The sequence below is a fragment of the Cyphomyrmex costatus genome, unplaced genomic scaffold (genome assembly GCF_001594065.2).
Source record: "Cyphomyrmex costatus isolate MS0001 unplaced genomic scaffold, Ccosl1.0 scaffold33, whole genome shotgun sequence".
NCBI classification, from domain to species: domain Eukaryota; kingdom Metazoa; phylum Arthropoda; class Insecta; order Hymenoptera; family Formicidae; genus Cyphomyrmex; species Cyphomyrmex costatus.
The window spans coordinates 897,073-913,259 of record NW_017277450.1 but is presented as its reverse complement, the minus strand read 5'-3'; the positions used below and the strand labels follow the sequence as shown (position 1 = coordinate 913,259).

Below are 16,187 nucleotides of genomic sequence, written 5' to 3'. Positions count from 1 at the left end.
TGAAAAATTTTAAAACTTAATTGCATGAAAATTATAAAAAAATTTATACAAAGAAAATAAAAAATTATATTAAAAAATCAGAAAAATTTTCAGCGCGGAATTGTCATTGAATTTGCAAATCTTTACAACATGAAATATTACATTTCATCGCCTTGGCTTGCCATTAATTTTCGTTATTTTCATCAATTTCTCATCTTAGAAATAATTAGTCTAATTTCACCTCTCGATCAAATTACTTCGATCATTTCGAAATTCAGAGCTTGCTACGCCAGTACGCGCATGCGCCTGCATGAAATGGGAGCTCTTTTTCGACGCGTGGACGTTTGTTGCTAAGGTTAGCATAGTTTAGTAAGATCTCAAATCGTTAAATATTATCGCAATCCTTTTATGATGCAAAAAATTTGAACAATTTCCTCGCTCTGGCATCCAAGTTGGATTTATAATTCGCTGTATCGAGACACGACTCGCGCGTATTTACATTGAATAAGTATAATTTGTGAGATAACCTAAAAAAACAAATTGATCTCTATCCACAGGATGGCTCCGAGATACGAGTTGGCCGTCGGCCTCAATAAGGGCCACAAAACGACGAAGATCCGCGTGTCTAAAATCAAAAATATACCCGCGAAGGAAAGGACTAAGACCGTCTGCGTACGACCGTCCAGGATAAAAGGTGTAAGTAGAAAATGTATAACCCACAATTTTCTCAATTGTCGCGTTCAGCAGAGCAACTGTTGTTTTTGCTGAGGATTATTTCTCTACAAGTATAGATTTAAAAATATAATCTAACCAACATTCAAAAATTTTTTGATAACTACAAGCATTCTGTTAAATATATTTATTATTGTGTATATGGTATATTGATCAACAAAGAGCTCTTTGCAGTATTAATTAAAAAGCTGATGCACTATAATTTATTACAAGAAGCTTACTTGCCTTTTCTTTTTTTCTCTCATATATATTGTTAATCATCCTCAATTTTTTATCGCAGAGACAAACCAAGCATAGTAAGTTCGTAAGGGATCTGATCCGAGAAGTTACAGGACATGCCCCTTATGAAAAGCGCGCCATGGAATTGTTGAAGGTGTCAAAGGATAAACGCGCCTTGAAATTCTTGAAGAGAAGGGTAAATGTCTCTTCTTGCAAGTTTTAAATAATAGCAGGTTTTTAGTAAAACTATAACTATAATAGTGTCAAATAATTTCATAATGCTTTAAGTTCTGTTTTATAGATTAATCAAATTTGCTTTGGGATATTAACAGCTGAATAAAAAAATATGCAAAAAGATTTAAAGCTAAAGGATCTTACATCCACAATGCCAAAATCTCACTCTGAGATCTCAAATTACTTTCTGAAAAGAAATCACATTGGTCAAATGGCTGAATTGTTCAAATGTGACTTATTAATTCTTTCTCCAAGAACTTAAAATTCTATTATTATGGACAAAAGGTTTAAAAGATTATAACTATTTCAAACCCGTTTTGTTTAATATTCTCTTCTGCCTTTATATTTAAAAAATTTAATACTGTCCAATACTGAAAGAAGTAAAGAATTCCTTATTTCAATTATTAAGAGCTTAGTTGTTCAGTACATTTAGTACTCCAAATCAGTACTGTCTTTTAGTAATAAATTGGTCAGTATTAGATTTTTGTAAATGTGCTGTGGAGAGAGGAGACATCAGTGAGATTGCACAGTAGGGATACTTTCTTATTGAAAATATCAAAACTTTTTTAGTGAGAAAGAAGTAGAGGTTTGTAAATGTTTTTTTTTTATTTCTAAATAAGATGTGTTTTTTTTTTCTAGTTGGGTACACACATCCGTGCCAAAAGGAAGCGAGAGGAGCTTGGAAATATCCTGGTACAGATGAGGAAAGCAGCTCATCATTAATTATATTCATTAAAATTGTAAACCGCTATATATGTACTTGAATAAATCAATATTTCGATATCGATGCATGGGGTACATTATTCAAGAACACTCAATGCTTTTATCAGCTTTGATTCAAATAAATTGAACAAGAACTTGATAGCCTGTTTACTCTTTATTTTAACGACCTATTTTTGTCTAATTTGATAGAAAAAACTACATACATTATTCAAACTATTGTAAAAAAAACAAACACTAGAAATAATTTTTATAAGTTACAAAAATATTTCGTTTGAACTCTGAAAAAATTTTGGCGCGTAATCGAAAAATTATGTAGTATATAAATTTACGCAATTATTTAGAAGCATCCATGATCCAGTTCAGACTGCTGCGGCATTGTCTCATTCGGTTTGAAATTTAGCGGTCCAATAAGAATTGATATTAATTATAAAAATAGCTTTTAGCAATTAGAATGTAATAACAAACTATTTATACATTGCTATTAATGTATAATGTTAACTACCTACTAATTAAATTAATAGCTAATAAAGAACAAAACAAAATTTTATTAATTATAGATAATTTATTTATCAACGTTAAATAAATTCTAATTGTGACAAAAAATAAATTGAAAGATAATTGATACTAGTATTTAATTCTCACTTTGGTAATATATTTAGTAATAATATTCAAAAACATCAAATAATTTAATAAAATTTTACATACCTATTGTACTAGATATATTAAAAGTAAACCGCTTACTTTCATCAGTTTCCGTGGTGTAGTGGTTATCACATCCGCCTAACACGCGGAAGGTCCCCGGTTCGATCCCGGGCGGAAACATTTTTGTCTAAAAAAAAATTTTTTTATTATTATTACAAATATAAAATACTTACTGGGCGTAATCCACTGTTTTATTAAAATCTATGCCTTATTTTGCGAATATTGTAATCAAATGACAATTGAAGTTGTTAATATAGTAAGCTATTTCATAATTCACAATCTACACATTTAAAAGAAAAAACGCATTTATTAATTATAAAAATATAAATCTCAATATATTTAATCAATTTGTTAATATGTTCATATTAAATTTTGTTTTACTATTAACTGTTATTAAAATTACATCAAAATTATTAAATTATGTAACTGTAAAATATAATTAAATAATAATTTTATAATATATACATTACATTTTATATATTATTTTACAATACTTCCAATTTCTTATTATTGTACAAATCATTCTTCAAGACAGTCCAAGGAGCAAGATGAGAGCTGAAACACGTACTTCTTGATACCTTCGAAAAATCGTCAAAGTTATTAGGAAAACATGTTGAAGGGGAGATACAGGAGATTACAAGAAGTGGCAGAGTGGTGCAAAAATTTAACACTCTTTAAATGTATAATTAGACAATGTCGGTAATTATAATTACTGATAAATTTAATAACTACAATACCGACTATAGATAATACTACCATCTCATTACTCAACAGCGCAAAATTTAAATTAAATATAATTATGCTTCCAGTGACCTCCTCTTGAAAGATGTTTTTCTAATAACTTTTATGCTTTCTTGGAGGATCAAAAGATGCATATTCCAATTATAATTCAATTTTTTATTTTGCTATTTTGAATGAAAGAGGAAAAAGACAGGGATAATTTAAAGAAAGTAATTTGTGGATTATCTTTAATCGCAAACTCTTATTTAGATTGTTTAAAAGAAACTGGTGACATAGGCTTTTATATTTCTACATTTCTATCTTTATCATGTAAATTCATAATTTAGAACTGGAATCTTTAGAGTACGGAAATTTATGATGTAAATAACATATTTTTTGTAACTTTACTTTCATTGTATTATTCAAATAGAATATACATTCATATTATTTATTATATTACAATTGATATATAATATAACAAAAAAATTTTTTGCGACTTTTCGCAAAATTGTTAATATTTAAAGTGTTTTTTTATCTATTTTGCAAGTGCATAAACATCTTATTATACTTTTAACAATTACAAAATGTCATGTATTATTAGTAATACATGTATACATACATACACATATGGATTTTTTGCTTTACTATAATAATAGTTACATAAAATTTTGGATAATAAAATTTCCACTTATTAGAAATGTTATACAAATACTGACAGTTTTATAAAAATCTGATAACAAATTTTTTATGTAATAAAAAAAATGCGGATATAATTATATATAGAATATATACATATGTTCCTTTTCTTTTGTATAATTTTTGTTCATAGAAAAATAATAATTGAAAAATATTAAAAAAAAGAATTTTTGCATTGTTTTTGTTCACAAAAATATGTATAATTGTGAGTATAAAATATGTATAATTGCAATATGATATTCTATATATAATTATATATATAACTTTCTATAAAGTCGTTATGTGTATATATGATTATATATATGAGCAATTTCTACTAAATAAAAACTTTACTCGCAAAAATTATTCATTTTAATTCTTTTTATCTCTTTTTTTTTTTTGTATAAATAAACAAAAATTATGTACGAGAAAGAATATACATATATAATTTATATTTTTTAAACAATTTTTTATTTTATATGTATATATATATACACATATATTGTATGTATATATATATATATACATATATATATACACAAGTCCTTTATACAGGAGCTCTAATGGCATATTAGGTCATATTTTCATATTAGGTAATATTTTCTTATTATAGTGTTTTAAAATTTAGTTCTAACATACACATTTATAATGTCGACACATTTTCTTAGTTGTATTCGCAAAGATGTCCACAACCAGTAGGACATTGTCGATTGTTATTAAACCATTCTCTCATATGATTTATATGGCCTCCGTGTGCACAACCTTGACACCATACGTAAATACCACGTACAACCTGCACAAAAAATATTAATATTAATAAGAATAATATTTGCATTTAACGATTTTATTTATCATTTGTACTAATATTATTTTATTATAATCGAATGCAATTAATTTCCATGTTAATTATAATATAATTGTACTAAATTGTAACTAAATTTGTTATGAATTAGACCTTTAAAACAATTTTCTATTATCTGTATAACAAATCAATCAAGTTTTGAAAGAAAGATTCATACATATTATTACTCCTGCTGTTCCGACTCCGATCGAGCCGAGCGAAGCGAAGCGAGGAGCGCGTCGTCAGGACGACGAGTTGTTGTTGGTGACAGCTTGAGTTTGACAGCTTCACGAGCTATTTTGTATTCGCAGAGACTTAGCTGGATATTTCGCTGAGTTAGGTAGTTCTGGAAACTCTCTCGCAGCTGTGTCAGCTCCTCCTTCCGTTGCTGTAACTCCGCAAACAGTTCCGCCTCGCGCAACCGCCGTTCCGCTCGAAGCTGCCGGATTTCTCTCAACGTGGCTTGCAAAGCTATCATCGCTGGTGTTTGCTCCAGCTCTTGTAGGGCGGTCTCTAGAGCTGAAATCTCCGAAGTCTCTGTCACGTTTTCCATTTGGGCTCTTTTTTTGATAAAGATCGGCGAATGAACTATCGTCTGTTTACGATCCTGAACGAGCCTCCAAAATGTTACGCCCACACGATCGTTTCGCAAACTGCGTACGCGCACGCTCGGTCCGCGGAAATAAAGAGACATACATATATACGCAGGACCATAACACAACGCTTGAATACAAGAAGAATACAGAATAGCTTGCTGACAAAATCGTTAAGTTGTCAAACTCAAGCTGTCACCAAAAACAACTCGTCATCCTGACAACGCGTTCCTCGCTTCGCTTCGCTCGGCTCGCTCGAAGATGGAAGGACACGGACGAAACAATATGAATGAAATTTCAAAAAATAAAAACTAAAAAATATATAAGATTTCTTAATAATATATAAATCAAAGTAATAAAAAATATAAATCAATTTCAAAGATATAACATTGCATAAAAATGAAATATAACATTTCCCATTTGTTAAAAACAGTCTTGAATATTGTAATTTTCTATGTTTTTTAAGTTCACCTTACTTTAAATAAAACAAATTATTTTATAAATTTAAATGACAAGACCTAAATTTCTCTTACCTGATTACAAATAGAGCATAAAGCATGCTCGGGAGTATGGCAATGATCACACAACCATGCAGATCGTTGCAATGATTTTGTGCATGCTACACAACACGCGTGTATCATAGTCGACTGTTGATTCAATTGCGATATAGAAGGTATCCATGCTAATTGTATTATCTAAATTATTTATATTAAATTATGTATTTATCATTCATTAATAAAAATTATTAAAAAAGAAATTACCAGTTGCAATTAAATAATATAATGCTGTAATTATGAACAAACCTGTGTAGCTACATGCCAGAGCTTAAATTTGCCAAGCATGTCCAAGTATTCTAATATCCAATGTTCCTGTAAAGCTACGGGAATATTCAATTTTTTTCTTATTTCTCCTAAGACAATGAGCATCGAAACTGTCGTCTGTACATCTCTTATCGCTGTGTGAAAGTGCAGTCCGTCCAGAACTAGAGGCGTAAAATCAAAAGGCAGAGGTTTTGATAGAACCGGAACTACTAACTTAGGTTGATCTTCGACTATAACAGAAGCTGAATTCTCGCCAAGATCAGGAGGGTGATTGGGAAATTGTTCTGGTGGCGGAGATCGATCCTTGATCTCATGTCGTAAAGGAAAAGCCTCCTTCTGCAATTCTTTGGTCCAATCATCGTCCTCCATGCGCATCACAGTTTGCCTACTTTCGCCGTGATGTTCCAAAGACACAGGCTCATACTCGGTTTCACCAAAGATGAAATCACCTCGCGATGTAGAAGGTATATCGCTGAGCAGTGGTCTCCTATAATTAGAAACATTAAGTATTCTAATTATATCAATAGAAATCAATTGATCTCAACATACATGCATGCAATACAATTCTAGGATTTATACGATGATAAATATATTTCAGTACCTTGGCAAAACAGTTGTCGTATTATTCGATGTTCCCGTGATATTTTGATTCTCCGGTGCTTCAGTTTCCGTTTCAGTCTCATCATCACCGCCACTGGCAGCACCAGCAGGATTTTCTCCTTGAAGAGATCTTGCGTCCTGTTCATGACCTAAGAAAAAATTAATTTATACAATTAAATGTGATGCAAGTAGAATATTAATATGTTGCTCATGATATTTCTACTTACTTGATTGTTTACTCGCATTTGATTGTTCCATACCAGAGCTTTTTGTTACTCCAGGTACTATATTTGATGTATTGGCTACATCTTCTTTAGGCACCGTTGGTGTACTCTTTTGGAGTATTTCGAATGGATCTGTATACATGACTTTTAAGACTTGCCATGCTTTGCTAACCTGTAGATATAAATAAAATTATTATTATTAAATATATTGAAGCTACTATACAATGTATATATATATATATATATTTCTTTTTCCTTACAACATAATTGCCGAAGTCATACGCAACACGCGCATTGTGATCGCAGGCTTCACTTAAATTTCCAGAAAGCAAATAATTTTCTGCGGCTATCTTAAACCAATTCGGTTCACGTACACATCCACGAAATCTATTCATTACACTTGAAGCCATGCAAAAATTATCATCATTTGTTACAGGCGTTCTCCTATAAAAGAACAAAGATATATAATAAATCAAAACAAAATTTTCAAAAATTAAAACAACAAAAATCAACTCTATTGTGAAAATCCTTATTAACTGAAAGATAATTATTAAAATTAACAGCTTATAATGGTATCTAAATTTATTAACAATTTTGTTTATTTTATTTATCTTGGATTTTATGATTGCAATATTTTTATATAATAAAACATAACAAAACATTCACCTCATTAAATTACTTAGTTGCCTTGCGATACTTGCTGGTTCATATTTTACCTTGGAAGCGCATGTAACGTCATGTTTTAAATTGATTGCAACACTCTGTGGATTTGCTTTACTGGCTGGTCTTACTGCATCGTCGAAAACATGATGGTATAAAGTACAATCCTGTAAAATGGAACATAAAAAGAATTGTGCTGTATATTGTAATAAAAAAAAGCAAATAATGATTGATAGTATTACCCTGCTTGTTGACAAAAACGAATGTGGGTTGCCTCTCCATGCCACACCAGTGGGAACATCCTTATGCTCATTGAAACTTGCGAATGGAATGTATGGTCTGCGAATATCCCATACATTTATGCTGCAATCAACAACTAGAGCACAACTGGCTATGTGATACTTTTTCTGAGGTCTCCATTTTATTCGACCCACTGAGGCTATAGTATGTATAGTATAATCACAACTTGGTTTACCCGATAAATCCCAAACCTGTAAAATTACAATATATAAAGTAAAATCATACATTCTACAACAAAGTTTATATTAATAATAAAAAGTTTATATTAATATGTAAGAAATAAAGTACTTTGATAGTTTTATCTCTAGATGCTGTAGCAAGCCAAGTAGCTTCTGGATGCCAGTCGCAAGCAAATATTGGACCACTATGTGCAGTAAAATGTTGAAAGTAACGCTCTGGTTTTCTCATATCCCACTGCTGTACATGACCATTCTCGGACACAGCAGCAAAAGTATGAGGCTGTTGTGGACAAAATTGGACATCTCTCACAGATTCTGTATTGCTAAAAACATGAATATATAATTATATAACAACCATCAAATTAAATCAAATCTTTTTAAATAAAAAAAACTCTTCAGATACAAGAAAAAAGATTTCACCATTATATTTAACAGCTTTATAGACCACCTTGCTACATAAGTCCACACAGCTTACTTTACCTATAAAAAGTCTTGATTGCTTCTTTTATTCGCAAATCAAAGCATTTCATAGTACCGTCTTGTGAGCCAGATATCAACCACATAGGTTCAGTCATGTGAAAGCTTACTTTATTCACAGTTCTTTTATGATCAACAAATACGTGATCCTGTTTTGATCGAGATTGCCTATTCAAGTTCCATACAACGACCGCACCGTTTGTTGCTGCAGTTGCAAGAATATGATCTACAAATTAATAAAACATTACAAAATAATCTGATTCATTATATTAATATAATTCATTAATATATAAATATAATTTACAGAAAAGTAATTGAATTAAATATATTCATGAAAATTTGAGTCAAGTTAGGAAGAATTCAGGTATCTATCTTTTATAATATCATTAATTGTATAATATAGGATTCAATATAAATATATTACATTAATATATTATAATAAGCAATTGGATTACCATCATTGAGATTCCAGGCAACATCATTGCAGGAAAAATTCAGATTTAAATTCTTTCCAACACGAAGATTACAGGCTTCTTCAAATCTATCTTCCAATAATGTGAATATTTTAAAAACTGTAATAAAATATTGTAATATAACTTTCACACATGATCTATTTTCTTTAGAAATATAAAATAAGTTTGACGAGGTAAAATTAATAAATTATAATAGTTTCAATCATGTCAATTAGATTATAATAAACTGTACTATATATTCTAATTATATTTTTAAATACATCTTATTTTAAACTTATGTAGACGCACCATTGCGACCAGCTATCACAACCTGACTGTTATCTTTATTAAGGGCTAGAGCATTTGCAGGTCCTTCTTGAGCGATGCATATTGTCCTTGACGTCATACTGCGTTTCAAAAATTAACATTAAAATATCCAATTAGTATTAGGAATTAACATTAAATTATTATCGCAAAATTAAATTATTATTATTAAGAATTATTAATAATATACATACCTTCTAATTACTGCTTATAATTTCTGCTTTAGGGAGCTCGTTTTACAGAGATGTGCCTCAAGCACATGTCACAGAGTTATATAAATCATAATGTTTATTTGGTATATACTTTGGAATAGTTTGTCAAAAAATGATTTGACAGTTGTAAAACATACAACTATTTCTACAAATTTCTGTTATTTTCCTTTTTCTCATGAATATTTGTCATTTTTTCAAAAGATTGTATGGAATATATTTCAGCTATCCATAATCACGTTGTAGCAAGATGATACTGCACAATGCTTGATGCATCTATTTCTCTCACTGTACATAAATAAAATTAGTATTCATATATGTATATGTATATATATTTAATATAAATTTGAGGCAGAAAGAAGCAAAAAATTTGATATGAAACCAATGTCCATTCCTAATATAGAATAAACTTTAATTTTTATTTAACTTACTTTTTATCTTCTTCTAGTCCTAAACATTAGAAAAAGATAAAAAGTAAATTAACTTGATCTCAAGTTAAAATTTACATTAATAAAAATGAACTTGAGGGTAACTCCGATCAAACTTTGATTAAGTTAACCGACGATTAAACTGTCAATACCTATATATTGACATGTTCAGAATTATTAACCTGCTCTTGCTGTTACATGGAAAAAAGATCAGATTAAAAACGATAAATTATGCTAAAAATTTTGTTGCAAAAAATATTATGATTGTCGAATCGATCACTGATTGGATTGACCTAATCGGAGTCTCCTCAAGTTTCATCAAAGTCATCTTAAAGAAAACAAATAAGTACAGGGACAAACATAAAGTATCACAAGCATATTACGACGAGTCAAACATAATCAATTGTTCACACAAATTGCGACGATTGCAATGTAACTTACTAACGTAATATTGTGACAAGCACAGAATAAACTTTTGACATTCAACATGATGATACAAGCGGGTGCCGGGCTTGTCTCTAATCGACACGAGGTTGTCATTGAAGAGTTTAAACGGCTGAAGCACGCGCTGAAACGTCGCAACAGTTCGCAAACAGAATAGAAGAAACGAATCGCAGCGAACGACGGCAACGACGGCGAAGTGTGGACGACGTTGATTCGCGGGAACTTCATGAAAACTCGCCACGCGCCTCGTCTGTGAATCGGCCGTGTTAATCGGGATCTGTTTTCTGTAATTGAACTGGTGTACACTTTTGGAACTTAAAATGAGATAAACATATGTATTTGAGATTCGGTAAAAGCAAGAAGGAGAGAGTTCTAGAGCAGTCTAATGCAGAAATAAAAACAGACCTCGTTAACTAGTAGCCTGCTGGCCTATATGCCTCGATATATCTGTCCCTCGGTCCCTCCGTTCCGGTGCAACATGGTGGCGGCTGCAGTCCACTGGGGAGTGTGATGTAAGGAGAGGTTTCCTTCTCGCCGACGTTATCGCGACATTCTGTACGGCGACGACGACAAGTGAACGACGATATCCGCACGAGAAGTATGTCATCTAATCCCGAACGCGACGAGAACGCAAGTGGCAGTCGAAAGTGAAGAGAACGGTAACGTCACGCGGGTCCGTGACACTCGGCGAGGTAGCCTGCACAGTGCCACGCGCGAGAAAAATCCCCGTGAGGCCCACCGCTACGTCGCGAATGATGTTGTCAATTGATTTTTTAATGACGGATAATCGGCAAGTCCACGGCGGCGTTACGCGAGTTGCCAGTGTTGTTCCGTTAATGAGACATGCGTTCCTATTGCTGAGCCTCTTCACGATCCTCCAATTGACACTGCCGGTGACCGCCGGCGATTCCTTGGGTAACCCATACAAGATATTAGGCGTGTCAAAGCATGCGACATTGCAGGACATCCGGAAGGCATACAAGCATCTCGTGAAGGAATGGTAAATAACGTACTTAATATGTTTTTACTTTAAAATGTATCCAGATAGCAAATGCTAGTTGTATACCAAGAGATGCCAACAAATTTGATTATAATTTTAGATTTCTATCCATTATGTTCTCTTTAAGTTTATTTCTGATGCTACCAAGACTTGCCAGCAATAACATAACATCAGATATTCAGCAGGAATGAACTTATATCATTGTAAGGCTTGATCCTCGTCAACGTAGGACTGAACTTTTATTATTAAAACTGTTTATCTTACTTTTGTCAAATTTCAAATGTATATGTATTTCATTTTAAGTACAAGTGTATACTACGTCAGTTACAAAGAATAGACCTGTATTTTTTCTGATTAGTCAAATGTTTTAAAACATTTGTAGCACAAAAGTTCATTTCATTTGATGTTTACAATGCTCTTGGATCATTTTATCCTTGTTCATCAAGCGTTAAACAAAGATAAATAATGCTCATGAGTGTTGCAAAATAGACTACACTCATAATATACAACACATAGTTTGTAACAAGTTGCCCCTGGCAGTTTGGCTATCTGGATAAAAACACGCTTTTTCTACATATAAAACGTTTCTGTATGTATATTAAACATTATGATTTTCTTTTAGGCATCCAGATAAAACTGATCATCCAATGGCCGAGGATAAATTTGTAGAAATAACGAAAGCTTATGAAGTAAGTTATATATTTTATCTAAAACAATATATAAAAAGCAGTAAAAAGAAGAAATTAACTTATTGCAATGAATGGTTCAGCTTTTAACAGATCCGGAGAGAAGAAGAAAGTTTGATAATCATGGAATTACGGAGGAAGGTATGTCCAGGCAAAGGAGGGACGATAGTCACTTCAATGTTCTCGATCCATTGGAAGAATTGTTTACCGGTAATTTTAAATTTCACTATCAAAGCAGAGACATCACATTGTTCCATAAAATGAGCATCACACATCGGTATGTATTTCTTGCACGTGTTACAACGATTTATCATTGCTACAGAAATTACATTAAATGCTTCGTAAATTGCAGATCATTCGAGAATATGATAGTGCCCAAGACTTATCGTATGCCATATTTAATCTTATTTTACTCCGACTGGTGCTACATGTGTCTGCAAGCGGAGCCTACTTGGAGACGATTGATCGACGAGTTAGAACCTCTAGGACTTGGTTTGGCTACAGCACATGCCAAGAAAGAGCCCACTTTGGCAAGAAGACTCGGCATCCATTCTCTTCCGTGTCTCGTAATTATCGTAGACGGGCGCACTACTATCTACAAAGAATCTACGTTTAGTATTCAGAAAGTAGTTGGTATGTTTACTCTTTTTAAAATGTATACTTTGTCTTATTCGCGCGCTGTTTTGTTTTATAAACTTTCAAATTGTGAACTAATAAAATCCATTTCTTTGTTTTTTTGCAGAATTTGTACGAAGTAGACTACCATCTAAATTAATAAGTATTATTAATAATAACAATGTAGAAAGTTTTTTATCGGGTTGGACAGATAACCGAATACGCGCTTTGATATTTGAGAAAAGAGACTTTATTCGCTTGCGGTATTTACTTATGTCCTTTTATTATAGAGATCGAATAGCTTTCGGCTTTGTTCAGGTGAATGTTTTATATTTATGATATACATATAATCAATATTAATAAGTCTCAAATCCCTTAATTGTCATTTTTAATATTTTTTTATAGTTTGGCATATCAGAAACTGAAAACATAACGTCAAAATACAAAATCTCAGGCGAATTGGATACTTTACTGCTTTTTAATGAGAATTCTGAGAAACCTATGGCATCTGTTAGTATGAAAGACATTTCCAGTGAAACCATGCATAATGTTATTGCTAATAATAAATTTCTCATATTACCGAGACTTTCAAATCAAGCTATGTTAGATTCTATATGCCCACCTGAATGGCTGAGGCCGCAAAAGCGGTTGTGCGCCGTTTTGATATCGCAGCAAAATAGTCCTCTGCACGACATGGCTAGGCATAAGTTTAGACAAGCGGCATTAGAGTCATCTTACAGGTAATGTCTATCTAATAAATAAATTCTTATTTTAATACATTATATGATTATAAGATATTAATAATTACATTTACCCTGTTCAATTATAATACAGTTTTGAATAAAAATGTATATGACAATAATTTCTATATATATTTCTTAAATATTTTATTTAATAATATTTACAGCACGGAACGTGTAAGATATGCATATGTATTCAAAGATACGCAACCTGAGTTTGTATCAGCACTGTCAGCCGGTGAAAATAGTCCATTAGAGCCCTTATTGCACATTGTCATCATATGGAGACGAGATGCCAATCACTTGAAATATGAATGGCTGTCTCATGGATGGGTTGAGGCTGTTCAGAATGATCGTATATGGAACGAGACGCGTAGACATTTAGAGAAAACTATACAAAGGCTATTACGTACCACCGAAGCTTTATCATATGCTGCTGTCGTAAGAGAATTGGCGGATGAACATGCACAGGTATGTATGCCTCCACAATGATCCATAATATTCTTCTTGATCTACAAGAATTGTTAAGCTGCGTTTAAAAAAATCTACTCAAATAACAAGAATAAAATGATACTCAAAAGTACTCGAGTAGTGTTTTTGAATACGACTTTAGTATGTCATATTATTAATATATTTTAACATATTTTTCTAGGGTACTGTAGACAAGTTAATAGGAAGGGCATTATTAGCGGTAGATTATATATCCGATAATCTGACAAAAGAACAAGTATTGTCTTTGATATCGGTACTAGTTACTCTTATGTTCATAGGAGTTGCAGGATATGGAATGTCATATTTAGTGTGAGTAGAATTAATCAAGTAATGTAATACATTCTGATTCTTAATTTTAATATTACAGATATTAATCCATTTCAAGATTTAGTATAGACTGTGAAAAATAATTGTGCCAAATAATAAATTACTATTTACTTAAAGCATGTTAAACATTAATTATGTACATTAAGTTAATATATTGCAAAGAGAAATAATATTTTGCGTATTATATGAATTTAAATTATCATATACATGTTTATATATAGTTATGAATTTGTGCATTCTGTTTTTTATATCTAGTAAACTAGAAGAAGTAAGTGTGCAATCTGAACGTGCTCAGTACAAGGACAATGGCAAGTCGCTTTCATCGCAGCCGCAATTACGATTGCACGAATTACGCGTGGAGAAATACTATGGATTAGTTCGGCTTTTGAAACCAGGATGTCGAACTATCGTTCTGCTGGTTGACACACAAAGCCGATTAAAGTTATTACCAGCTTTTCATAAAGCTGTGTGGCCTTATAGGTACGCTCTGTTTATTAGTATTTCCTATTTTAATAAGGATTCTATGCTGCAAATTATATGAAATTTTACATATATATATATATATATAAATTATATAACGATGTATGACAGTATGAGAAAGAGAGTATCATCGTAAATCGTTTTCATTCTCAGAAAGAATAAAACGCTTATGTTTGCGCATATGTCGTTAGAAAGGGGTCTTGATTGGTATAAGAAACTGTTATCTCTCGTTTTACCCGACGAGACAGAATTAAACATAAATGCCAAGAACTGCGTCGGCACAGTCTTGTCCTTAAATGGACATCGAAAGTATTTCTGCATGTACCATGCCAAACATCCAGAATGTACTAAGAATAGAGGTTCTAAAGTATGTATTGAAACAATCTGAATTCTTTGAAGTTGTCTATGTTATCTGGAAATGAAACAATTGTATTATATTACAGCGTATGGAAAAGATGACCAAGCAACTTGCCCAAAAACAGCATGATCCGGAAACAGGCGCTTTTATCGGTTTTGACGAATCCGATCAAGACGAGGTACACGATAATACACTAAAAAATGTTTTTGATTCAAAAGTTACCACATTAACAACAATATTTCTTACAGGGTGAAAATATGTTATATCAAGACCTTTTAGATGGATTACCGATGTGGCTCGACAGATTGTTCGAAGGATTAACGCAACGTTATTATATAAATTATTGGCCCGAGTTCACTGCCAAGTAAAAGGAAAAAAAAAACGAATACATTTTTCCTTGGCGAATAGAGGAGACTGTGACGCCTAGGAACATATATTTTGGCACATGATATTTATCTTTCCAACACTAACGAAAGGTTTTAAATTTGACTGCTTGATGATATTGCTTCAGTCGTTGTGTTTACAATCCAACTAAGTACATGTCCTGGACTCATTTTCGTCCTCAAAGACACGTTATCGAGACTAAGTGCCTCGTAAGTATTTTTTGCTATTTATATCTTCTTTTAATTTTTACACTTTTTTCTAATTTCTTTAAAAAATTTGTAGAATAAAAGACTGAGATTCTATAATTTTAGCTGTAAATACATTTATGAGATACTATTTCAAGAGACATGTACTTTTAAATGTATTTTTATTTTTTTCCTTTTTTTCATAGGTTATTATAATGCAGTGTGAAAACTTAGAAAACGATACTAAATTGTATAGATACGCGATAGCAATTCAAGATATGTTAGAGTTTGGATGTACTTTAACTGCTGCTGCATTAGCATACAAACTTAATGCGGATTATTTATCGATGTTTTATCATACAATCGTTAGTCAGGGAAAAGTAA

At 31.8% G+C, this 16,187-nt stretch overlaps 3 protein-coding genes and 1 non-coding gene across 4 annotated transcripts; 3 read left to right on the top strand and 1 right to left on the bottom strand.

The window, feature by feature from the left end:
• The first annotated feature begins 266 nt into the window (after nt 1–266).
• On the top strand, nt 267–1,997 carry RpL36 (ribosomal protein L36). The gene is made up of 4 exons (XM_018542329.1): nt 267–334; nt 537–675; nt 992–1,126; nt 1,804–1,997. Exons 2-4 carry the CDS (start codon nt 538–540, stop codon nt 1,885–1,887), a joined length of 357 nt encoding a protein of 118 aa, XP_018397831.1. The 5' UTR covers nt 267–334; nt 537; the 3' UTR covers nt 1,888–1,997.
• Nucleotides 1,998–2,636: 639 nt separating this feature from the next.
• TRNAV-AAC (transfer RNA valine (anticodon AAC)) lies at nt 2,637–2,709 on the top strand. Its single transcript has one exon. It is a non-coding gene; the product is annotated as a tRNA-Val (tRNA).
• Nucleotides 2,710–4,622: 1,913 nt separating this feature from the next.
• On the bottom strand, nt 4,623–9,835 carry Wdr24 (WD repeat domain 24). The gene is made up of 13 exons (XM_018542321.1): nt 9,650–9,835; nt 9,441–9,538; nt 9,135–9,251; nt 8,683–8,905; nt 8,312–8,525; nt 7,966–8,214; nt 7,730–7,890; nt 7,324–7,507; nt 7,067–7,235; nt 6,841–6,988; nt 6,222–6,726; nt 5,952–6,113; nt 4,623–4,777 (listed from the first exon to the last, which is right to left on the bottom strand). Exons 2-13 carry the CDS (start codon nt 9,535–9,537, stop codon nt 4,649–4,651), a joined length of 2,358 nt encoding a protein of 785 aa, XP_018397823.1. The 5' UTR covers nt 9,538; nt 9,650–9,835; the 3' UTR covers nt 4,623–4,648.
• A 1,305-nt stretch (nt 9,836–11,140) lies between these two features.
• l(3)80Fg (dnaJ homolog subfamily C member 16 l(3)80Fg) lies at nt 11,141–16,187 on the top strand. Its single transcript, XM_018542320.1, has 13 exons — nt 11,141–11,536; nt 12,159–12,225; nt 12,306–12,499; nt 12,575–12,855; nt 12,965–13,155; nt 13,243–13,577; nt 13,745–14,048; nt 14,230–14,378; nt 14,652–14,876; nt 15,030–15,243; nt 15,320–15,412; nt 15,483–15,827; nt 16,010–16,187. The coding sequence occupies exons 1-12, from the start codon at nt 11,289–11,291 to the stop codon at nt 15,600–15,602; spliced, it is 2,421 nt and encodes an 806-aa protein (XP_018397822.1). The 5' UTR covers nt 11,141–11,288; the 3' UTR covers nt 15,603–15,827; nt 16,010–16,187.

Excerpts from the sequence above, each read along its gene's own strand:
- RpL36 (XM_018542329.1), top strand. The coding sequence starts at position 538 with ATGGCTCCGAGATACGAGTTGGCCGTCGGCCTCAATAAGGGCCACAAA. Across the intron at positions 676-991 it reads GACCGTCCAGGATAAAAGGT|AGACAAACCAAGCATAGTAA; the intron begins GTAAGTAGAAAA and ends TTTTTATCGCAG. Across the intron at positions 1,127-1,803 it reads TGAAATTCTTGAAGAGAAGG|TTGGGTACACACATCCGTGC; the intron begins GTAAATGTCTCT and ends TTTTTTTTCTAG.
- Wdr24 (XM_018542321.1), bottom strand. The coding sequence starts at position 9,537 with ATGACGTCAAGGACAATATGCATCGCTCAAGAAGGACCTGCAAATGCT. Across the intron at positions 8,526-8,682 it reads GCAATCAAGACTTTTTATAG|CAATACAGAATCTGTGAGAG; the intron begins GTAAAGTAAGCT and ends TCATGTTTTTAG. Across the intron at positions 6,727-6,840 it reads ACGACAACTGTTTTGCCAAG|GAGACCACTGCTCAGCGATA; the intron begins GTACTGAAATAT and ends TTCTAATTATAG.